Below are 26,580 nucleotides of genomic sequence, written 5' to 3' on the forward strand. Positions count from 1 at the left end.
ACTCCCCTTTAAACCCTTCTCCAAAGTAGCCCCCAAACTCCCACACCTAGGATGTACTCCCTTGTTACCTCTACCTCACAGGACTTCTTATTTCTTTCCAAAGCCATGACATTTATTAGCATGTGATTCCCCCCCACACTTACATACTTTTGTATTACTTCTGCACATGTCACACAACCATCAACCTCCCCCATAACAAGGAGATTTTAATTTCTTTGAAGGCAAGAATACTTCTGCTTTTGTCTTTTTAAACATACTTCCTTGGGAAATAGTAGGAATTTAATGTTTGTTAAATTAAGTCAAAATGAAACAGTAATCACTGCAAGGTCTTACACTTTATTCACTAACAGTCTTCCAAATGTAAAGCTGAAAATTATCTGCTAAAGTCTATATATTCCTTTTTCTTATTTTTATTGAGCAAGTCTTTAATGCATGCATAGATTTTTCATAAAATTTAGAAAGAATTTGGAAATTAAGGAATATTGACCTTCTATCATCACAAATGAAAAAATACTATTTGTCATTTTTATTCTTTCCAATTTTCTCCTCCAATTTTGATCTATACTTCTATCTCCAATAGGGGTTTCTTTTAAGGTTAAGTTATCATCATTCTCTGTAACTTCTTAAGTGCTGTTACCACCTCTTCACAAAGAACTTTACATTCAGAGATGGTAAGAGTTCAAACCTGGTGAACGGCTCCACACCAAAGCCACTGCCAATAAGTAAAGAGAGATCCCTATAAAGACATTAACAGCTGCACAGATTCTCTCAGGGGAAGACCACCAAAGAAACTGGCTTCATTATGCCCTCAAAAGAAGGGTACAATTTCAAGGGTTACTTGGTAGACGAGTCAATTAGTAAGCCTTTATTAAACATCTACTATGTGCCAGGCATTGTGCTAAGCTCCTGAAAAAAAAAAAACAGTCCTTGCCTTAAAGGAGCTCACAATCTATTGGAGGAGATAACATGCCAAAAAAAAAAAAAAAATACAAACAAGTTATAAACAGAAGAAATGAATAATCAACAGAGGGAAGGCATTAGTATTATAGGGGACTAGAAAAGCTCCTATTAGAAGGTGGGCTTTTGACTGGGATCTGAGGGAAGTGAGAGAAGTCAGGAAACAGAGTTGAAAGGGAAGAGCATTGCAGGCAAAGGGAACAGCCAGTTAAAATGCCCGGCCCCAAGAAATGTCTTATTTGAGGAACTACAAGGAGTTCACAAAATGAAGAATACATAGCCAAAGTTTTTGGAAAGTTTCACATGAGAGTATTTGTGGATATGAAAGCACAAGATAGACAACAAATAAGGGTGATGAATTATATTATTTATTCCTTTAATACTTAAAGAACAATGATTCCACCAGTGAAAGCAACTGCTCTATACTTTAACAAATAGTCTCTTCATAAACTTCTTTAGGTGAAAAGAAACTTATCACCTGGGTCGATTTTTGGATGGTGACAAAGTATTACAGTTTTTTTAATTTATTTTTTCTGGGAGAGAAAGGAGGCTAAAAGTTTATCTACCAAATACATTCTCTTTCTTCAATATATAAAACAGAGAAAACTTCTAAAAAAGTGTGTAAAGTAAAATTTTGCATACTGATTCCTATTGTAAATTAGCAATATGTCCTCACAAAGAAAGCTTGTAAATGATATCAAGAGGGGAAAAACTATTATAACATAATAAACAGAGAATTCATGATCAAAGAGGTATTTAATTTTCAATCTGTATCAATCAGAATTGGGAAAAATAAGAAAGAGAAAAAAGGAAGAAAGAAAGAAAAAACAACACCTCAAAGAGGGGGATTACTTTCAAGAAGCATACTGATGCTTTGGTCTTGGATGTTATTTGAGTTTTCCCCCATTATGGTCCATGATCCAATTCTGAATTTACATATACATATTCAAATAATAGCTAACATTTATATATCACTTTCAGATTTGCAAAGCACTTTACAAATATTGCCTCATTTTATTTTCACTTCAATCCCAGGAGTTAGGCACCATTATCCTCACTTTAAAAAACAGGAAAATGAGGAAGACAAAGGTGAAGTTATTTGCCCAGAGTTACACAGTCATTAAGTATGGGAAGTTAAACTTGAATTCAAATCTTCCTGTTCCAGATCCAATATTTTATCCATTGAGCCACCTACCTGGCCCAGTAAGAAATAAAAAAATATTATTTGAGGTTTTAATTAATTCAAAATTTTACACACTGATTTTAAAAATAATGTATATTTGTATAAAGGAAATGAATATTTCTTGAGTAGTGTAGTCAAAATCTGTTGTGTCAGCTACCAAATTCTAAAAAGTCATTCTGAGAGCATGTATATATCTTAACCATGCCAAATTTGAGCATAATCAACCTAAAAGACAGTATTATGAAAGCTACCTGGTTGTCAGAATAGGAGTGCAAATGACACTCACTACAAGCTAACCAGATCTATAGCTAGGAAGGGGATAGATTTTTAACTTTTTAAATCTCTTAAAACAATGAGAAAACCAAAACCTATTGGGTTTGTTGCCTCAAAGCTGTTACACTTCAGGGCTCTGTTTCACAAAAATCAAAGAAAAAGGCCTTAACCTAATATCCTCCTATTACAAATGAAGAAACTGATCACCAGGGAAGTGAAAGTGTCATGCCCAAGGAGATGTACAACAGTAAATTAACTCAGGCCTTCTGGTCTTGAGTCAGATATCTCTCCACCTACCTTGCCTCAGGATCCCCCTTTTATTTCCTACTAAACTTAAGTTTGAGGTACTGATGCTCCAGGTCAGATTATTCTTTGATTAGGGATGGGCAACATAATCTGTTCATCTCTGTTAAACATCTCTCCTGGACTTATATTTTTTACTTTTTACCCTGCCCTGATTCTTACAAGGACTTTCCAAAAAGATTAAACAATAGGCAAGAATTTGCTTTCTCTTACAAGAGCTACTATAATATTAAACTATATAGCATAGGAGCTACTAGATTCTTACCTTCCTGACCACAAATCTAATAGTCCATCCACTGTGCCACCTAGGCATAGAAACCAAAGGCTAAATTTTAGGTTAAGTGTTATATACTGACATGGATAAGAATGAGACTGCAAAGAGACAGGCCAACACAGTGTTGGTATTAAGGATTTATAAGTTTACTATGTACTTAAGGAAAAACAAATTGTAAGTAATTCATTCTATCATTTAAAAACACTTGTGTTCTTTATAATATATAATTGATCATGTGTGTCAAATTCATAATTTTCAGAAAGACAAAGGAGAAAAAAATTCTATTCTTAAGTCTTATGGAGCTTACCATAAATGGCAATTAATTTCCAAGTATAAAGATATGTTCTGTAGTAGACTAGCCTCAGACCAAGGACAGTGTTGAACTATAGAATACCTTCATTCCTGACACTTTCCTTCTCCACGATCAGAGATCTCAGTATACTTATTTGGGGGGAATTTAATGAATTGCTGGTTGGATTGATGGAAGTATGGAGGGTAAGAGAGGCTGAAGAGTAAAAGAAAACAATTGTAAAGATCTGAACTAGAGATTGCTTTTCCTAGCATATCAACAAATAAAAAGTTCTATTAAACATACAACTAGGAATTTTGTAATAAGATGTCATTTGATAGTAAATTGGCTAGGGATTGAAGAAAGGATTTCTTATGTAATCTGGGCTGTTTATTTTAGAGAATTTGTCTTAAATTTTTGTCTTTAAATTCATCTTAAATTTTTGAAGTAATAAAAAGCAAAAACACAGAAGTCAGAAGATCTAGGAGGCTAGCCTCATCCTTTCCTGACTAGCTGTGATGACTAAGGCAAGCTTCTTATCAACTTCTGTTTCAGTTGCCTAACATGCAAAATAGCCTAACTTCCTAATGTGGCTATTGTGAGGATCAAATGAAATGATGGATATGAAAAGTGATTTGAAAAGAATGAAGTGCTAGACAAAAGGAAAAGGAACAATACTTAAGAGAAGAGAATTCAGTGTTAAAACAAACTTCCAAGTCCAATCCCCTTCATTTTACAGATTATAAAGCTATTCTGCTTTCAGTAAATTAATCATTTTTCAGCTTTTACAAATGTTATTTTAACCTACACAGAATATTAATAGAAAGTCTAAGACAAAGAGCTTTTACCCTTTCTACAGATCTTGCCCTCTTCTTTGGCCGTGAAGGCAGTGTGTCTTCCTTGGGATTGTTGTCTATCGCCCAATAAGAACCCTAGAAGCAAAGAAAAAAAAAACATATGATTAACATTCTATTAAAGCAAAGATATGCTATGACCAAGGACTAGACTTTCACAATAAGAATTAACATTGTCCTGAAATATTTTTAATGGATCAAGGAATAAACAACAGTCAAATAAGGATGGATACAAGTGTTATAAACTGTCTTTTTTTTTTTGCTCCTAGCAAACAGAGGACCTTCTCTTCCCTCCTATTAATCACTAAACTTGGAAATGATATAAAAAAGTCTTAAAATAAGTGGCGCAATTTATTTCCTTAAAATCAAGATAGCCGAGTAGCCTATTTAGAAGATCAACTACATAGGCCATCATATAAATCTACCAAAAATGGAACTAACAACACAATTTGAGGATGGCTACAATAAAAGGTTATTCACTAAATAGAAATATGACCCATTCATTTCTATGACACAGAGCTAAAGATAACTTTCAGGTGTCCCAAAAAAGTTGAGTTGTATCAGAGCCAGGAGCAGCAGCAGTCTTTTCCCCTGACGTGAAGGGCTCTCTGAAGGAAGCAGTAAACACATCTACCAGCAATGGAGCTGGTAGCAAAACCTGGCTCTCCTTCCACTCTGTCCTTTAAAAGGTCAACCATTAAAATCTTCTGACTTAATCTCCTCCACTTCCTCAAGTAAAACCAAGATATCTCCTACATAAATTTATCACAGTCTTCAACTTTTTCTGTCTTAACCCCAAACCAATTCAAAGGGCAGCTGCCACTCCAGTGTTATTTCCCAACCCTCTTGTTCTTTTACCTTCTGCCTCATTCCTACATCTATTCTTGGTCCACACTGCAACCTCAGTCCCTCCAACTCTCTCTGTTGTTCTAGTTCTTCCTGTCTATTTTAGCCTCAATTACTTACTTCCCTGTTAAATATTTACCTGAAAGATAACCAATTAAACTATTCACTTATTCCCTGAGGTTTTTACTCCTGTTATCACTCAAAATCCCACGAATTGGTTACACTCATCATTCATTTTCTTTGTTCCTACTTTCCAAATGCTGGGTCATCTTTACATTCATGTTTGTGGTTGCTGGACAAGCTTCAGTTTGCTAAATTCATTGGTCTTCAAATCATGGGTCAGTGACTTTGACTTTGGTTCCTAGAAAAATTCTAAAACAGATCATTGCAAAGATCATTCTTCGCTGAAACTGCTTTCTCCAAAGTTGGGCAATTTTCTCCCTCGGACTTAAAAAACTTTGTTATTTTGAATTAGTTTTACAAAGTCAAGTCAAGTCAAAATAAATACCTATGTACTAGGCACTATATTAACTGTTGGGATACAAATAAAGGAAAAATAGTCCTTACTTTCAAGGAGCACACAATCTAATGGGTAAGAGAACATATAAATAATGTACAAAACAAGATATACACAGCATAAAAAGGAGATAATTTAAAGCAAATCAAGGAAGTCTTCTTATATAAAGTGGGATTTTAGTTAAAACTTGAAGAATGGGGCGACTTGGTGGCAGTGGATAGAGCACCGGCCCTGGAGTCAGGAGTACCTGAGTTCAAATCCGACTTCAGACACTTAATAACTACCTAGCTGTGTGGCCTTGAGCAAGCCACTTAACCCCATTGCCTTGTTATCTCTGATTTCCAAACACACACATGCACGCATACACATATACACATGTTTGTAGAAATAGTGAAACAGTGTTCTTTCTACCATACTATATTGTTTCTCATTAAAGTAGCTACCTCCCATGGACACTAATGAATGAGGTACTGCAATATTATAAATGTTACTAAAAGTAAGGAAGAAATAGCAATTGAATAGAAAATATTATATAGGTGGCCTATCTCAGAAGGTAAGCCTAAAATAACAACCGTATGGGATGACAACCACTTCTACAAGAGTTTTAGGAGGCAATTTCCTGCTAGAAGGCTTTGATTAAGTGAAACTGTCAATGTATAATCTGTATAATGTGTAATGTCAATAATGTCAAATAATGTCACCGTGTAATCTATCTGTATAATATTACTCCATACTCCTTTATTCTGCCCCCCAAGTATGCTAACCTCTCTACAAAATTCAATCATCACTAATATACTGAGCAATATATTCAGTATGTATCAAGAGAATTTCTGGCTCATACCTATTGCTGTCACTGGAATAAGAGACTGTGATGGAAAGAAAACTCTGCCTTAGACTTCTTGCCATCTCTACAATAAAACAATAAAAACAATAGTTTTCCCTTTGAAGGTCACAACATCTGCAAAAATCAAGGCTAGTTAAGAAGCCACAGTTCCTACTTTGACCAATATGCAAATAAACAAATCTTCTCCCTTCTATTACTTGTTCTTAGTCATGAATTCCCTTATCTTTCCATTATGAAAAAGTAAAATTCAACTTTTCTAACCATATTCTTTAAAGGATCGCTAAAGTTCATAAACTGACTTTTCAGACAGATGAACCTGTACTCAGAGCATAAATAAAATCTTCAGATCTTTGCATCTTAGTGAACCCCCAGATAATTTTAAATCACTGTTGTCTTATATAAATTATTCAGTACATAAAAATCATTAAATTTATAGCTGAAAGAGAACTCAGAGACTTAGTATAATTCTCTCATTTTACAGATGAGGAAACCAAGGTCCAGAGAAAGTAAAAGACCTTATCACAGATCAAACTGGTTACCAAGTAGCAAAACAATGATTTTACCAAAAGATCTAGTGTTCTTTTCACTAGCCACAGTTGCCTCTACCTGAAGTTCTAACTTCTTCAGAATATTATCTTCAACTTTAAAGAAAATAGAAACACCAAACAGAAAAAAAGTTCTAATTTTCACAAAAACAAGAATTTATAGAAAGACATCAGATAGTATATACATATATAAATACAAAGTGTTTCATAAGCTGTAAGTCAGACTATAAAGGAGAAAAATTTATTTTTCTGCATTCATTTTGGCCAGATCTGGATATTCATTGACATGGATAGCTCTCGGTAAGGAAAAGAAATCTCCCTTTGTTCTCAGATGCTATGCCAGAGGAAAGGTCACAAGGATGTTTTTTCCAAGCTATAAATGCTTTGTAGCATGATGAAGGACCACATGTATCTCTCTCTTTCCTGGTGGCCAACCTACCTATGATTAAAAGGAATTTTGTCACAAATGAATTTGGCTTTGATATGATTATGCCTTCATATGAAGCAATTCTTAAAGAATTTTCTATTTGATTTTTAAAGAACTTCACAAAGTTTTTTAATCTTACGTCAACCCAGTCTGAAAATATTTTTATAACCCAATGATTCTGTCCTCCTTGTTCTATGTAAATAGTAAAAATTTTCCATCTCCCAACATGCATTTTCACTGGCTGTCTCCCATTCCTGAATTTCTCTTTGCTCCTCATCGCTTCCTTCAAAATCTCACTCAAAATCCCTCTTCTGCAAGAAGTCTTTCCAAGTACCCCTTAATCTTTAAACCTTCTACTGAAATTATCTTTTTGTTCAGTATATTTTGTTTGTACATAATTGTTTGCAAAATCACCCTAGGATTTTGAGTTCCTTGACGGCATAAACTGTTTCAGACTTTCGATCTCCAGAACTCTTAACCTAGAATAGGTATTTAACAATATGTCTTGATTTAACCATCTAATTAAGCTAGAAAGAAATTGAAATCTGCAAATATGGAGGGAGTACCTACAATGATGAAACATTTATATAAAATAAAATTAAAACTAAGGAAAATAAGGGTCAGAAATTATATTCAAAAAAAGTGTAATGAAATTATTGCTTCTTCCTGAAGTAAATCAAAAACAAGACTAAGGAAAAAAGAACATATACTATATCCAAAATTAGTATAAATTAATTTAGAAAAAAGATATCTGAAGTACTCTACTACATAAATTTATCCCCCAAAAATTTTTAACATTTTTCTTTTTTAGGGAAATGAATGATAGAGAATATAATTTTTGGCATTCAAAGATATAAGTACCATATAAAGAAAGGTTAAATTTAAAGTAAGACTAAGGTGACCAATGAACAATAGAATGCTATAGATTTGACCACTCCAAATGAATTTTAGAACACTGAAAATACCATGCACAGATATTTTAAATTTTCACAGATTTAATACTCCCTAGTGTTACAAAATATTTCAAATAGCCAGTATCAAATTTCACTAGTTCAATGTGCCTTTGGGAAGTAAGGTGGCAACCTGAGCAACATTTATAAAAACTAGCAGATAAAAGATTTAAATGGGCAGATGTAGATATTTATACTTTAGCTTAATCAGTTCCAAGACAATGAAGTGAGAACTACTAAGCCAATAATTTCTATAAGAAATGAAAAATGGTGGTTTGAAAACTTAAAACCAAGGATAGATTTTCCAGGAAATATGGGGGGGGGGGGGTGCTAGAAAGAAAAAGCTTAGGAAATTTACAAAATAATGCTAAAGATTAAGAGATATTTTGTAACATGAGGAAAATTAGAAATATTGCAAAAGTTACTGCCATAATAAAATGGTAGATCAGAATAGATTTGAAGGACTTCCAGGTATGAAACTGGTAAATGAGTAAATGGTAAAGGCAGCTATGAAACAATCTTTTCAACCTAGAACTGAGGGTTACACTAAGATGTTCACCAAATAATATATTGCATTTCCCCAAAACTAAGAAAGCTAGGTAACTTGAAAGGAACAGAATGCAATAAAGATCTAAACGAAATTGTACCAAGTGGTACTACTCAACTAAGCTGAAAATTTTACTTAGAAACAGGTTTTCCTATATAAACAATGAGCGAAAATTACTGGACACCTATATTTGTATATAATTTCACTTTGTGGCAGCAGTGATCAAGCACATTTGCTTCAGTGACACTAAATTGCTCACAACATCTGTTCTTGAACAAATGAATCCAGAACTGAGATAATTTTGCTATTTTTATAGTTAAGTTCTAGAAGTTGAGTTATGTTTTTAATTGAGGTTTTAAAGAATGGATAGTATTACTTAAAGAAATATGCAAAAGCTGAAGCTCTTAACACACTTCAAAGACTATTAGATAATATAGTTGAGGAAATCCAGTGAAATTCAAATATGATCCAAGTCCACAATGTAACAAAATCAGTGATACCATGCAGTTGAAAAGAAATACAAAAACATAGGAACTTGTTTGAGAAACAAGCAAAGACCTTCAGAGGGAAAATGGCAAAGGTTATAATCAGTATAGTCTTCAAAAACAGCAAGATGGCCAGTTTAAAAAACACAAACCCCAAAACCCAGAAATTATCTATCATGGAAGTGAGGGGAAGAATGGAAAAAAATAACAGAAAAAATAGTTGGAGTACTGACGATTGAAAAAGTAATATTAATTGATGAAGTTCATTTTTTCATTCTGGTAAAATTTTATCATACTTTATTATAAAACATCCTCCTCTCAAAAAAAATTATGGAATTTTTTTTTTTACTTCCAATGGGCCTGGAAATCGTGTTCCCATTGAAGGAAGGATAATCTCTCATAAATATATTAATGTACTGAAAAGAATTATTCCAAAATTAGAAAAATTCTTAAATGGAAATTTACAGCATAGTCTTTTTTTTTTTACCATTTCAAATAGCATGAAAGGTTAAAAACTTATCCAACATATGGTGATAAATATGATTCAGTGGTCTGGAAATTTGTCTAATTTAAAGCCTAGGGAAAATAATGGACTATAATCAAAGCTATACTTGAAATTAATATTATTCACCAAAAATATGCTTAATATCCAATGTATTTGAAAGTGTAGTTTCAGGATAAAGAATTAAAGAATATGTCAAAAACCTCATAAACTCAATGCTAACCATAAAATAAGTGATTGCAACAAAAGTAATAAATATTAAAAGCTTTTTTAAATGCAAAATACATGTTGACAGGCTTTTTAAAAAGATAAAAAGCTGTGAAATTTACTGTAGGCATAAAAAATTTGGTAATTCTGACATTTCATAAGTAATTTACACAGTAGGGTTAAATGTACTTCTCAAATTCCTCAAATTCATGATGACAATAGGGAAAGATTACAGAATAGAACTATGAGATGAGGTTGCTTCCCCTTTGGGAAATACAGCAGTTAAAAGGAAAAAAATGGTAAATTTCTTTTTATTTGGTGGTAGAGGATAAATTAATCAGAAGCAAAAAAAGGGGGAAACCTTCATTTTTATAACTACAAAACTTACTGCCATAATAAAATGGTAGGTCAGAGTAGATTTGAAGGACTTTCAAGTTCAACAAAGGAGAACAAGCAAGTGTCCTACAGACTAAACTGTACTTGGCTCTGTCGTAACTAAATGTGCTTTCCATAAGGTCAAGTGAACAACTATCATTTATTAAGCATTTAAATATGTGCCATATTCTGTGCTAAGGACTGGGAATAAAAAACAAACAAATAAACAAACAAAACATACACTGTCCCAAGGAGATCACAATCTAAGGTACAAACAACTTGATGTAACACATGATAAACTGGAGGCTCTCTCAGAAGAATGGTATTACTATTAACATAGCCCTTAAAATCCAAAAATTTGGTGCATTTTTACCTGAAACTTGAAGGTAGGTATTTAAAAATGTTTATATGCTGGCTAACTCAATTAAAACACAGTATTAATGAAAACAAGATCATGAGACTGATCCCATACGAGCAAATACTTTCCTTTTGTCCCTCCCTAAAGCACCTGGCTACACCTACTTCAGAGCTCTGCTTCATCATCATTCAGAGTCCCTGTGACTGGACAGCTCAGAACTCCTCCTCAGTTCTCCCCTGGTTGCACTCCTTTGGAATTTCTCTTACTTTTCCACCTTGCCCCTACACTAGACACCCTCCTGGCCATCATCCTATATCCTCCCCCCTTAGACTGTAAGTTCATTCTGGGGTAGAATATTTGGATTTTGTTTGTTTGCTTTTTGGTATCCCTAGTACTTTTACTCACTAAGGTACATGGATCTCAACTCTAACATCACATCAGTGCATACTTACTGACCACAAGTGAAACTAGACAAGATACTGCATTCACCAGTAACAGAAAAACAAGTTAACTGATGGTCAATCAGTAGTTATCACTCCTGTAAATAATGATACCTAGGTTCCAAATGCAATATTCTAAAATTCTGCACAGGCTAATCTGTATTTGCTTATCAAGTTAAGCTGTGTTTAACTTTTTAAAGAACCTTCACTGGTTCCCTATTACTTCTAGAATAATTTATAAACCCCTCAGCTTGACATTTAAAGCTCTTCTCATTCTGGCTCCAGTCTACATGTCTGGGTTTACTTCACATACTTCCCTTCATACAGTCTTATGTTCCAGATAAATCATCCTATTTGCTTTTTTCTAGAACTTGGCATTCAATAGTCTTTTGCTTCATGCTTTCTCCCACACCCGGAATAAATGTCTTTCTCAATCCTACCTCTTGGAAACCTTAGATCCTTCAAAAGAATAAGCTCGGATGCTATCTCCTATAAGAAGCCTTTATCTAATCCTACTTTTGTTAGTGCTCTTTCCCTCTTCTAAATAGTGCATGTAAACTTATCTGTTTAAATGTTATATGTTGGGGATGAGAGGGAAGAGATGGCAGATTGGTAGGAAGCAGTGTGGTAAACTCCCATCCACAAACTCCAAAAAAGATCTTGAAAATGCACCAGTCTCAATCCTGATGGGAAATTTAGAAAAGGTCAGCGAGTCTTTTGTCCAGTCCAGGTTGGTATATGGAGATAGCAAGGGATCCAAGCCTCATCTATCAGAAACACATCACACAAGTACTACTCAAGTGCCTAGGGAAAGAAAGGTCATGCCCAGACATGTATCAGGACACTGTGATGGATGCAGGTGTGAACTGATAGCTTTGCCTTATGCTACTCAATTCTGAATCACAGATCCTCGGGGAGAGATTTGTGCCCAATGGTGACAGCAGTGTGTAGAAAGACTGAGAAACAGGAAGCAACTGTCTGGCTCAATCATCAAGCTCAGAATAGAGCCTCACTTCCAGAATCTAGCCCAGCTTGTAGAGGAATAACAAAGGTATAACCAAATGGGGAAGCTTAAAATTCTGCCACAGAATCAACAGAGATTCATGGTGGCTGAGAGGGGCAAAGTCTAGTATCAATCCACTGTTATTCAGAACTAACCCCAGGTCAGGAACTTGCAGAGATCAAACCAGGGGGTTGGTAATCAAACTTTACCCTAGATCAGATCACTGTGGGAAACACTAAAATTTTGCGAATAACTCAAGATTGTCCCCAAGATCCTAAAATAACACAATGTTTGTTGTGTCCTTCATTCTCAAAACCATGACATCAGAGAGGTGATGCCATGACAAGCACATGAATTGGATTTGAGTGAGGAGGTGCTGTGCCAAGTTTAGCAGTCTCACTTTCTTTTCCAGAATCATCTGAGTCCAGTGACCAGATCTTAATCAGGATGACTGGAGATGGCCCTAGATGTGAGGCAATCAGGGTTAAGTGACTTTTCCAAGATCACACAGTTAGTAAGTGTCAGAGGCTGGATTTGAATTCCTGTCCTCCTGATTCCAAGACCAGTGCTCTTATCACTGTACCATCAAGCCTCAAGACCCCAAGAAAGGAACAATAGGACCAGCCTAGACCTTCTCTCTGGAAATGCTGCAGAGTCCAGCCCCTAAACATCAAACCTGAAGTCAGGAAATAGACTTGAAGAATGGGCAAATGACTCCAAAATACCTACAAGCATTGCCTCAGAGTTTGCTGACAAACTTAATCAGAATTCCTCTAAGAGATGAAGCAAGAGTTTTAAAAGAGTTTCAATTATTTTTTTTTAATGAATGGATTAAGAATACTTGAAGGAAAAAAGTCAGAAAAGAAATGAGAGGTATAAAAAAAAGAATTAGAAAGGGAATAAACAGCTTGGCAACTCTCTGAAAATGAGAATGGAATAAAGGGAAGCCAATGATGTGAAATAACAATAAAAATTAAAAGTCAAAAGGTTGAGAAAATAGAAGAAAATATAAGATATCTCCTAATAAAAATAGCAAATATGGAAAATTGATTGAGGAAAAAGTAATCATTGAATTATCCAAATATCATGACCAAATAAAGAAGCAAAAGTCCAGATCTCTTGGACTATGTAATTTCCAAGCATCCCTAAAAGATAATAGAATCATAAACGTTGATCTAGAAAGGAATTTAGAAAAATGTCCTCATTTTATAGGAAAGTAGAGTATTGTTCAGAGAGGCAGTTAACCAAGAAAAACTGAGTATAAGAAAAGCAAATCAAGGTGTCTTAAAGTCACAACTGTTTACTTTCTCAGATTAGTTCCTTAAACCTGAACTGCCAGCTATACTTCATGTCTCTTTATTACAGATAATTTGAAGGCCTAACCTTCCTGACCCTAATTCTTACCAGACTTTAAATATAAAGAATTAATGTTGTCAAAAGAAAAAGGTTACAAATATACTGCTGATATAACTACAAACTAAAAACTACAATGATGGATTCCATTTTTGGAAAATAATCTCACAAAGCACAGCAAAAATTACAAAATTAAATATGCCCTATGATCAAATAGTCCCAATATCAGGATAAAATTTACCCATGAATAAAATTCAGGAGAAAAAAATTATGATTAATAAAGATATTTATAGTCACATTATTTCAATTAGCAAAACAAAACAACCTAAATGTGTAGAATAGCTGTACCTATGACATGCTTTATTCCTAATAAAAATGGCAAGTTCAATATAAATAAATATGTTGGAAGAAAGATAAATAGGCCAAGTCATAAGGAATATCACTAAAGCAAGAAAAGAGGCAGCAAGAGAGAAAATGAAATGGAGAAATAAGAACATAACAGAACAAAACTTTAAAAAAAAAATTTAATGGCCATAAATTGATTGAAGGGAACAGCAGAAATGAAAACTGAATGGAAAAAAGAGCCGTAAGAAAGATGAGATAACAATATGACAATACTACAACACAATAAAGAGATATGGGAAACATTTGACAAAGAGTATCTTGAGTCTTCAGCATTCTTAAAACCTGGGCAGAAAATCTTTTACAGTATCAGGGATATTGAAAGAAACTGAGCCAATAAATAATTGTTAGTTACATGAGACTGTCACTTTAGAGATTTCAAATTCCTGATGGACTCTTGGTTCCCTAAAGGAAGATGAAAATTCCCTGAAGGAGGTTTCATTTTCATTTTGTACTTGTATCTCCAGCACCTAGACAGGGATTTGTACCTAGCAGGCAATGTTTGATCTGAATTCTATGAACCAACATTTCCATGCCTAGGCTGCATTACTCGTTCCATTTCTCCCATCTATAACTGTTTTATGTCAGGAAACTGAATCACTTCCATTTAAATTATCTTAGGAAGATTCTGAAGATCAGCTGGAAGAAGATTAGTACATTACTACAGAAGAGTACAACTAGGATGGGTTGGACATGTTAGAATGCCAGACATACGCTTGCCAAAAAACAATCTTATGAAGAACTCATAGGGCAAGTCCTCTCAAGGGGGTCAGAAGAAGAAATACCTGGACACCCTGAAAGTCTTATTGAAGAACTTTAGGATTGATTGTACAGCATGGTAGACACTGGCACAGCATGGCATGTCCTAATCAGTGAGGGTGCTGTCTGTACTCTATGAGGAATGCAGAACTGAAGCAGCTCAAAAGAAATGTGGCATCTATCATCTATAAGTTGAGAGTACCCACCCAGGTGTTCACAAGGACTATTTGTGGTAGAGTATTCCAAGCTAGTATTGTTCTGATCAGTCACAGTCACTGTAAATTTGTCTCAAGCATAGTGATGTCATTTTGGTCTTCTTCGATAAAAAAGGACAAGAACCAGCCAAGGCACAGTCACTAGAAATAGCTTCAATAAGGATCTCACCATTACTTGGCTAAATGATTACCCTTACCTGACTTGTATACAATGTGGTAGGGGAGAACAGGTCAAATTACCCAAGAGTACACTCAGAGCCATTCTATGAGCTGAGACTATGAGCACTGAGATTGATTAGTTTTAGACAGCATTAGTATATGAGTGAGTTTAGAAATTAATCTTGGGCAGAGCCAAAATGGCGGTGTGAAGGCAGGAATTCCAGTAAACTCATTCCACAAAAAACTCCAAAAGCTGTCAAATTATGAATAGCCAAAATTCAGAGGGGCAGAACCCATAGAAAGACTGAGTGATAAAATTTCCCAGTCCAAAGATAACTTTTAAGTTCCACAGAAAAGGTCCATTTCACTGGGACCAGGGGTTGGAAAGAGCCACAGAACAGTGCAGCACAGCCAGGCTACAGAAAACTAGCACCAGCCTTCTAGGAACAACCATAGGGCAGCTGGATCCATGACAGAGGGGGCAGTTTCCAAATCTCTTGACCCAGGGATCACCAGGGACAGCTTGAAAGGGTGGTAAGCGAACTCTGTTGCAGAGTGAATGCGGAGCGCCTCAGAGCAACCCTGCAGCAGGAATTGGCAAAGCCACCCAGCACTTCCAGAACTCTCAGCCCTCAGACAATATTGGGGGGGGGGGGGGGAACAGCAGAGGTCTCTCTGATCTCCCTGGGGCAGAAACCTGCTGTTTGCCCACACTCAGATCCAGATCATAGTCTAGATGCCCATAATACCTGAGTCAAACAGGGACCTTCCTCATAGCTCCAGGGCAGAGGGAGGGCCTGTGGTCATCCACATACAAGAGAACAGTCACAACCTCTCATAAGACCTTGGTATAAACTGAGGACCCTATGGGGTGTTCCCAAAACCCATCAAAGCCTTACCAAGTGCAGTAAATCAGGCATAGGCTGAGGAAATGAGTAAACAACAGAAAAAGAATCTGACCATAGAAAATTACTTTGGTCCCATGGAGAACCAAAATACATACTAAGAAGATGACAAAGTTGAAGTTTCTGTATCCAAAATCTCTAAGATAAATAGAAAATGGGCTCAGGCTATGAATGAGCTCAAAAAAAGACTTTGAAAGGCAATTAAGGGAGGTAGAGGAAAAACTGGGAGGAGAAATGAGAGCAATACAGATAAATCATGAACACCAAATCAACAGCTTGGTGAAAGAAATACAAAAAAATACTGAAGAAAATAACATGTAAAAAACCAGTCTAAGTCAAATGGAAAAAACAACCCAAAAGGCAAATGAGGAGAAGAATGCCTAAAAAAGCAGAATTGGCCAACTGGAAAAGGAGATTAAAAAAACTCTGCAAAAAATAACTCTTTCAAATGTAGAATGGAACTAAAGGAAGCAAATGACTACAAGAAGGAAGGAAGGAAGGAAGCTGAATATAATGCTGTAACATAGTAGAAAATGGAGTCAATAGGTGATAAAGGAAAATACTGGGAGGAAGGGAAAGGAGAGGAAGAAGGGGCGAAAATATTTTACATAAAAGAGTCAAGAAAAAGCTTTTGCAATGGAGTGGAATGGGGGAAGGAGTGGAGGAATGAGTGAGCTCAGAGAGGAAATAACACATACACTTAAAAGGGTATAGAAATCTATCTTACCCTAGAGAAAAATAAGAGGAAAGGGATGGGATATGGGGAAGAGTAGAAGCAGGGGATAGAAAAGAGGGAAGATAATGGGAGAGGCTACTGAGATACAATACACTTCTGAACGGGGACTGGGGTGAAAGGAGAGACAGAATAGAATAAATGAGAGTGAGGAGGAATAGAGTAGAGGGAAACACAGCTAGTAATAGCAACTGTGGGAAAAATATTGAAGCAACTTCTCTGGTGGACTTATGATTAAGAAGGCAACTCATCCCAGAGACATTAGAAACTGAATACAGACTGAAGTATACTTTTTTTGGTCTCTCAACATTTCTTGAGGTTTCTCTATCTTCTCTATCTCACAAGATTCTAATAATAATATAAAATAAACCCCCAAAAAAGTTGAAGAGAAAAAACTAAAACAAAATAGACTGAGACCCACCACCCTCCAAAAAAAAAAAAAAAGAAAAAGAAATTAATCTTGGTCTTAGCTTTGCTACTCATTTAGTTATAAAATTTCATAAGTAATAATTTTCCTTTGTTGGGTCTCCTTGGTTTCATCTTAGAATGGGACTGGATTAGATCTTAGGTCAGATAAAGAAGCCAGTCCTTGTCTCATGAGCCTACATTTATTTCATCAGGGGAGAAAAAAATGCACAAATATAAGAACTATGCAAAACCAAACACAAAATCAATAAAAAGCAATTCTGTGAAGGAATGGGGGGGGGGGTAGGAGAAACTAACACTGCAGAGGTGTTTGTTTGATGATTTAGAAATAGAGCAGGCTGCTTAGCTAAGAATGCAGGAATGGCAATAAAGCTGCGATGAGGTTGAGAAAGACTTGGCCTGTGCTTCAGTAAAATCCCTTTAACAGTTTTGTGTAAGACAGATAAAATTCAATTACAATTCCAGACTACCATGGGAACCTACCACTTGTAAACATCCACCAAAAAACAAACATCAGGATCTTGTCCTTTAGAGAGAATAGCAAACTTCAGATTCCAAATTCAAATCATACTGTTTCACATTTTAGTTTAAAGAAAATTTTCTTCTACCCAAAATAAAACTCAAAAGAATTTAGGATTGGGGCGGCTAGGTGGCATAGTGGATAAAGCACCAGCCCTGGAGTCAGGAGTACCTGGGTTCAAATCTGGTCTCATTCACTTAATAATTACCTAGCTGTGTGGCCCTGGGCAAGCTACTTAACCCCATTTGCCTTGCAAAAACTGAAAGAAAAAAAAAGAATTTAGGACTATTGATCTAATAAATAAAACTATGAATTGGTTTTGTGAAATAAAAAACTATTAAAATAGAAAAATGCTTGATTAATTTGGTTATAAAAAAGAAAACCAAATTACCAGTATAAAAAATGAAAAGGATGAACTCACCATTAAGAAATTAAATAATTCAAAGTTTGTCCAACTCTATGCCAATAAATTTGATAAGTGAATTGGATAAATATTTACAAAAATATAAACTGCCCTGATTAACAGAAGAAATAATAAAATACTTAATCCTATTTCAAAAAAGAAACTGAACAAGTAATTAATGAACACTCCCTAAGAAAAAATCTCTAGGGCCAGATAGATTAATACAAGTGAATTCTACCTAAACCAGGGAAAGTCAAAACAGACAAATAAAAACAATGCAACCCAGATTAGAAGGAATGCAGAAAGTTGGGAAACAATTTCCAAAGCAAGTGTTTCTGAGAACTGAGTCAAATTCATAATACAAGGCATTCTCCCATTGGTAAATGGTCAAAGGATATGAACAGACAGTTTTCAGATAAAGAAATTAAAGCTACCTATAGTTACATGAAAAAAATGCTACAAATCATTATTGATTACAGAAATGCAAATTCAAACAACTCTAAGGTACCCATTTCACATCTATCAGATTGTGTAAAATAACAAAAAAGGAAAATGATCAATGTTGGAGAGGATGTGGGAAAATTGTGACACTAATATTCATAAAGTTGTGAACTGATCCAACCATATTGAAAAGCAATCTCGAACTATGCCAAAGGCAATAAAACTATGCATGCCCTTTAATCCAGAAACACCACTTCTAGGTCTTTATCCCAAAGAGATCATCATTAAAAAGGGGGGGAAAGGGCCCACATTTACAAAAAATATAGCAGCTATTTGTATAGTGGCAAAGATTTGCAAATTAAGGGAATATTCATCAATTGAGGAATGGTTGAACAAGTTATGGTGAATGAATGTGATGGGAGTACAATTGTTCTGTAAGAAATCATGGGCAGCCAGACTTTGGAAGAGCCTTGAAAAGACTCACATGACCTAGAGTCAAATGGAGTGAGCAAAATCAGGAGAACATCGTACACATAAAAAAACAATACTGTGAGATAATCAACTATGATGGACTCAGCTTCTCTCAGCAGTTCAATGATCAAGGTCAATCCTGAAAGATCTATTAAGGAAAATGCCATCCATATCCAGAGGAAAAAACTATGGATTCTGAATGCAAGGTAAAACATGCTATGTTCATTTATGTTTTTTACTTTCATGTTTTCTTCTCCCCTAATTCTAGTTCCTCTTTCACAACTTGACTAATACAAAAATGTTAAACTCAATTTTACATGTTCAACTATATCAGACTGTTTACTCCTATTGGGAGAGGGGTGAATGAAGAGGGTGGAAAGATGTGCAACTCAAAAATTTACAAAAGGATGATTGATGAAAATTATCCTTGCATGTATTTGGAAAATATAGAGAAAAAAATGATTTCTAATTCTTCTTCTAAAAAATGAATGTATTTTGTAACTTTGAACAATTTCTCCATTGGGAAATCAGTATTACATATAGAAGTATAGTTTTACCACAAATATTCTTTTCCCAAACTGTCTCTTTTTCCTATAATTTTGCTTTTTGTTCCGTGGGTATTTTTGCAAGGTTGTTGACATTTATATTACATAATCTTTTTCATTTCTTCAATGACTTTCTTAACTTTTATTTTATTACATATATCATTTGCACTGGATAAGCATTAAAAAATATAACTTAAGGACCTAGTCTTCTTAGATCAATAAAAGGACTCTCCTACCTTTCCAGGGTCATCCTTGGATCGAGGCACTTTAAGAAAACACTTATTCAGAGATAGGTTATGTCTTATAGAATTCTGAAATTGAAAAGGAAAGAGGAATTAATGAATGATTAAATGCATTTTCTTTTTAAAAAGTCCCTAAAGCAGAAAAATAAATTTCAACACAAAACATTAACATGTGATTAAATAGATTGCCTTTAAAAACAAAAGCATAAATATTGTTAAGATAATTAACTGTGAATCACTTAGCTCATCTCAGCATTATAATGATTCAAGACAACTCCAAAAGACTTGTGCTGAAAAATGCCATGTACTGACAGAGAAAGACCTAATGGGAGTCTCAATGCAGATCAAAAAATAATATTTTTCACTTTCTTGGGAGTTTTTCCCTTTGTTTCCTTTCACAACATGACTAATATGGAAATGTTTTATATGATCACATATAAAGAACCTATATCAAATTACTTACTGTCTCAAGGAGAGGGGAAAGAAGGGAAGGAGGGAAGAATTTGGAATTTAGAATTTTTTTTAAATTAATGCTAAAACAATTTTTTAGATGCCAATTGGGGAAAATATTAAAAATGAAATTTAAATCAAACATCCAACTTGCTGCCTCTAACACAAAATTCCTAAAGATAGTCCCATAAAGAAAGATTATTTGAATGTTACTCCTTTACCCAAAGAATAATCCAACTATAAATTGCTAAAATCTCTAATAATTGATATGTATACCCCCTCTTTTCTAACTCTAGAAAAGTTTTCATTACCAAAAATCACAAAAGAATTTACGTTTTCCACTACCCAAGACTAAAGAGAACACATTGAACTATGATTGCAGAAGGACTTGGCAAGTTCTGGTAACATGCTTAACTGAGACCAGGATAACATATCGCCAATAATCTACAAAAAGATTAATTGATTAGTACAAATTATTCTAACAGTATTTTTAGAAGTATTTTTAGTGCCTAAACTAAATGCAAAGCATGATGCTAGTAGGGAGAGACTGGATGATCAAAGGATGTGGTCAGAGAAGGGAATGTCTGAATTCCTATTTAGGAAAATGAATATCTAAAAATAATAGCAAGATCTAGTCAGTGACAGTCCCCTATGCATGGCTGAGGTAAAGTGAAAAGTTTATATAAAATTTAAGGAAGTTGCAGAAATGAGAGGTAGCGAGCTTGAGGGAGTATCTGTATGGATATTAAGAGTCCATAGTAAAAGGAGAAGAGAGGAAAATGATGAGTTAGAAGTTGAATTACTTGAGAAAAGAGAATGACTTGGAATTTGACATAGCTATCATAATTTTGTTTGAGAGGAAAATGTTAATTGTGAAGATTTCAAAAAAGGAAAATTACTGAGTAAAGAAGGTAAAGATCTTGGGAAGACAATGAGGAACAAGGAGTACTTCACAAGAGAAGTTGGAGAACAATTCAGTGATGGAGAATGAAAGTTGAAGATGTAGAGTCTTTAGAGGGGAGCTAGGTTCTCAATGACATCTAAGAGATGGAAAGAATATTAAAGAAAAAGGGTAACCATCAAAAGAAATGTAGTAAATTGGGAAACAATTACAACTAGTATTTCTTTTTTTTCCATTTTTAACATTTTATTTGTTTTCCAATTATATGCAATAGTAATATGTAACCATCATTTTTTGCAAGGCTCTGAATTCTACAATTTCCCCCTCCTCCCTTCCCCCCCCCCGAAGGCTGTCTGACAGTCTCTACATTGTTTCCATGCCATACATTGATTTAAAATTGAATACAAGTAGTATTTCTGACAAAGGACTCATTTCTAAACTATACAGAGAATTGAGTCAAATTTTCAAAGAAAACCAAGCCATTCCCCAACTGACAAATGGTCAAAGGATATGCAAAGACAATTTACAGCTGAGGAAATAATCCAGTCATCTGAAAAATTGCTCTAAATCATTACTTATTAGAGAAATGCAAATTAAAGCATCTCTGAGGTACCACCTCACACCTCTCAGACTGGCCAATATAACCAGAAAGGACAATGATCAGTGTTGGAAGGGATGTGGGAAATCTGGAATACTAATACATTGTTGGTGGATCTGTGAACTCATCCGACCTTTCTGGAGAGCAATTTGGAATTATGCCCAAAAGGCAATAAAAATGTGCATACCCTTTGATCCAGTAATACCACTAGTGGATCTATATCCCAAAGAGATTATGAAAAAGGGTAAAAACATTACTTGTACAAAAATATTCATAGCGGCCCAAAGACCATTACCTTCAATTTAGGGGAAAAAACCATTATCTTATTATGTAATTTTGCTCTCATATTTTATTTTTCTTCCTTAAGGATATATGCTTTCTCTCTCATTACATTCAACTGAGATCAATGTATACCATGGAAACAACATAAAGACTAACAGAATGCCTTCTGTGGGGGTGGGGGGGTGGAAGCAAGAACGGGGGAAAAATTGTGAAACTTGAAATAAAATAAAATCTAGAAAGATTTTTCTTTAGAAAAAGAAAAAATACCTAACAGAAACTCATGGCCTCATATACATGAACTTTTTGCTCTTTGTGTACTAAAATTTGTTTTTTATTGATAATTCTAAGTTTATGATACAAGACTTAAACAGTAAAACTGGTGATGTAATTTCTAGTTAGGAATATTTAAAGATTTTCCTGCTATAGTCCTAGTCAGATTAGATGCCCTCTAAAGTCTTCCAATTACACATTTAATCAAACTGTTCCTATAAAATGTCATTTAGAATCATGTTTATGGGATGATATTTTTATTTTTAATTGCTTTCCCTAATATAGTAAGAGCTGACTGAAATTCTTAGAATAGTTCTTAAAAAAGAAGACCAGCACCTCTAAGATACAAGACAAACTTATTCAGAAGTCAATGATCAATACAAATTTCAATATCATTAAGAGTCATACTTAAATATAACAAGAGAATCAAAGAAATAACTAATCTTAAGAGTTCATTTATTTAAGAGTACAAGTGGCAACACTTTTTGGAGTTTCTGACCTGTCTGTTATTTGCCACTCACACAAAGAAACAGCCTCTATCAATGTAGATCCACTTCTGCAACTGATTATTCAACAACTGCCTGAGCAATGAGAAGGAATCACAAAGTCAACAAAGGTTAGAGAATAGAATTAAATCCAGTTTATTATGAAATCACTCTCAGGTGTTAATAAATCACTCCATCAAATGATTTTGTTATGATTAAATTCAACAAATATTTATTAAGGTATATATGCAAAGCATGTTAAATATAAAAAGACTCAGACCTCACAAGTTTCCTCTATTGGGAGGTTATAATGTATACACAGCTATGGAGGCACCAGAAGACCTAGAAGGAAGATTCAAACAGACTGCATATATTATTACTAGTATGGGGAATGGCTTCTGCAAATGTATGGAAAAGGGAATCACTACAAGGCATGATACAAGTAACTACTGGGCAAAGGAAGGAAAGAGCAGAAAATAATTTGAAAACTTCAGTTTGGACCTGACTACAACCAACATAAAACAGGTTAAGTTTCTCTCCTAGGCAATGGTTTTGGAACAGTAAGAACACTGTATCTTAGGAAAAATAATTTTACTTCTATGAAGTGCAGGAGTGAGGAACCTTTTTTCTGCCAAGGACTATTTAGATTTTTATGAGATCATTCTAGGGTTATATTTAGACAAACATTTAATTAATTCACTCCTAAAAAGCTATTAGATTTATTGGAATTTGAGTCCCTGCCTACAGTTGCCTTGACCCTAGGGCTGAAGATATCCTATCCTTAATGATGTAGAGGATGGAAAGGAGGGTAAATAAAAAAAGTTAATCCAGTCAGGCCTGTGGTTTAGGGGTTCTGTGACTAGAGAGGAGGTGAGAGACATGAGAGGCACTGTCTAAATAGACTTTAAAAGACTTAACAAATGACTGGATGCCAATGTAAGGAAGAGATAAGAATAGTTACAAGGTTAGTTATAACCCTAAGGGACTAGAGAATGAGTGTCATCCTCAAAAATAGGGAAGTTCAGAGGAAATGAAGTTATGTAGAAGAGCTGACTTTCGTTTGGGACATGCTGAATCTAAGGTGTGTGACATGTAGCTGGAACTGGGCAACTGATAAACAGGAACAAGATTAGATCTGAGTATATGAATCTGGGATTTATCTGTGAAGATAATTCTGGGAACAAATGACCTCACCAAAAAAAAATGTAGAAAGAAAAGAATAAAGGGCTAATTCATACCTTGAAAGAGGGGGTTAGGCAAGATAAGACATGATGATAATCCACCAAATACTTACTAGCTGTGTTAACCTAGGCAAAGACACTTTAATTCCTATATGCCTCAATTTCTTCAACTGTAAAAAGGAAATCATCACACTAATTTCCCAGGGTTGTTATAAGGTCAACTGAGATAATATTTGAAAGGACTTAACACAATTCCAGGCAGGTGCTTAATAAATTGTTTATTCCCTTCTATTTCCTATTTCAAAAAGAATGAGAAAGAATAATCAGGAGCAAAACCAGTAGAAAGGATGTAATATCAGTAAGTCAAAAGAGTGGAATTTATCCTACAGTTCACAAGGAGTTGATCATCCGGCTCAAAGTTGTACTCTAAATAACTTCACTCTAAGACTTTTAAGTATTTCAGTATACACATTGATGTCATCTTTTTAAAAACAAGTTATTGCTGTGGTTCAGTCATTTCAGTTCTACCTGAATCTTCATGATCCTATTTGGGGCTTTCTTGGAAAAGATACTGGAATATTTTGCCATTTCCTTCTCCAGTACACTTATAAGGAAACTGAAGAAAACAGGGTTAAGTAACTTGCCCAGAGTCACACAGATAGCAAGGCTGGATTTGAACTCAGTTCTTCCTGATTCCAGACTGGTGCTCTATCCACTGGGCCACTTAGCTAACATTTATAGAGTTTTAAAGTTTGAATTGCATGCATATACATACACACACACACACACACACACACACAACATCTCACTTGATTCTTACAGTAAACTGAAGCTCTGACAGGTTAAGGGACTTGCCTATGACCATATAGCTAATTCATTCCAAGGTTACATGATAACACAGATCTTCCTGACTTTTAAATTCAGCATTCTTTACACCATACCATATTACTTTGCATCCTATCCTAGCCTCTTGATTCATCAAGCTCCTCAATTTCCATGGTTTTCTTCTTTAGCTATCTCAGTGATCCACAGGGACACAGCATGTGTCTTTACCACTATCCATAATAGGGTTACATTCATGATTCAGAATTCAGATTCCTTTAATCCTTTCTTTACTCTTCAATCTACACCAAAAGCAATCCTTCTATTTCTGCTTTTGACTCTATCTCCTCTTTTCTAGAAATTTACTTCTTTGATTATCCCTTCCCTCCTTTGCTATTTCTTTGGTCCCTTTTTCCCTCCTGGCCAACATGCCTATATCTCCTGTCATACTTAAAATTCCATGACCTTACTTACCATTATTCTCTATCTCTCATATAGCCAATTATTAGGAAAGTCAGTCTTCTCCATTTTGCATACTTCTCATTCATTTGTCAACCACTTTCAATCTGACTTCCAATCCTATGAACCTGTCCAAAGTTACTAACGATTTCAAACTACTAAATCAATGTCCTTTTCTCAGTTCTTTTATTTTCTGACTTAATTGAAGCTTTTTGACATTGTCTATCAACCCTTCCTCCTGGAGATACTGTCCTGCATTGGTTTCTATGACACTATACTCACTTATGTGATTAGTCCTTTTCAGGATCATATGCATTCCTTTCCACCCGAGATCCTATCTCCCTAAGATTATGTCCAGGGACCACTACTCTATATCTCTTGATGACACCATCAGCTTTCCTGGGGTAATTACCATCTCTATCCAGAGCTAATCTCCAGTCTGAACTCCAAATTGAAATCACCTACTTTCTGCTAGACACCATTACATGGACCTAATAATGCTGGTATTTCAAATAGTACCCTAAGACTGGCTCACCCCCAAACTTTTTGCTATATCTCTTAACAGTCTCTCATTTTTATTTCATCCTTCTAGTCATCTAAGTTCTTAACTTTAGGATCATTCTTAACACTCTTTTGCTTCTCCCTTTCTTATTCTTTTTCCTCTCTCCTGTCTCCCTCCCTCCTTCCATGAGATCCAAACAGTTTGTTAGGTTGTATTGATTCTACCTCCACAACATCTTTTCTATCTATTCCTTTATCTTAAGTCAGTCACCACCTTAGTTTGGCCTCATCATCTCTTACCTGGACTACTGCAATAGCTTCCTAATTGGTATCCCCTCTCCATCCACACAGCTGGTAAAACAATCTTCCTAAAGCACAGGTCCGACCATGTCTCTCTCCTCTGCTCAAAAATCTTCAGTGGCTCCCTATTGCCTCTAGAATAAAATACAGACTCCTCAGCTTAACATTTAAAATCTTGTACAATCTGGCTTCAACCTACCTTTCAAGACTGTTCATAATACTCCCCTTCGCAAGTCTGCATTCTATTCAAACTGGCCTACCAACTGTTCCCAGAATTCAGAATTCTGTAACTACCATCACAGCATAGGCTAACCTCCTCATCTCTACCTCTGATCATCCTTCACTTACTTCATGGCTCAGCACCTAGCTTCTATGGATCTCTGCAGATCTAAAAGAAACTTTTCCGGTCTTGGCAGTCAGTTAGTGTTCTCAGTTTTCTCAAATTATTTTAAATTTATTTACCTGTTTACACATTCTATCTCCCTGATTAACGAAGGCATCCTAAGAGCAGTGACTTTTAAATTTCTATCTTGGTGTCCATAAAGCCTACCACAGAAACTTTCAAATGACTGGGTTTT

At 35.0% G+C, this 26,580-nt stretch overlaps 1 protein-coding gene across 10 annotated transcripts in view; it reads right to left on the reverse strand.

The window, feature by feature from the left end:
- Window positions 1–26,580, reverse strand: part of FOXJ3 (forkhead box J3) — a 155,131-nt gene that overhangs the window by 40,706 nt on the left and 87,845 nt on the right. For 9 of the 10 annotated variants that reach the window (XM_074217782.1, XM_074217781.1, XM_074217784.1 and 6 more), the window contains 2 exons: window positions 19,748–19,822; window positions 4,128–4,211 (listed from right to left, as the gene is read on the reverse strand). In XM_074217782.1, the coding sequence (XP_074073883.1) occupies window positions 4,128–4,211; window positions 19,748–19,822 (159 nt within the window). The remainder of the gene's footprint in view (window positions 1–4,127; window positions 4,212–19,747; window positions 19,823–26,580) is intronic. The other variant, XM_074217786.1, reaches the window with a different exon arrangement.

Source organism: Macrotis lagotis, chromosome 1, assembly GCF_037893015.1.
Source record: "Macrotis lagotis isolate mMagLag1 chromosome 1, bilby.v1.9.chrom.fasta, whole genome shotgun sequence".
NCBI lineage: Eukaryota > Metazoa > Chordata > Mammalia > Peramelemorphia > Peramelidae > Macrotis > Macrotis lagotis.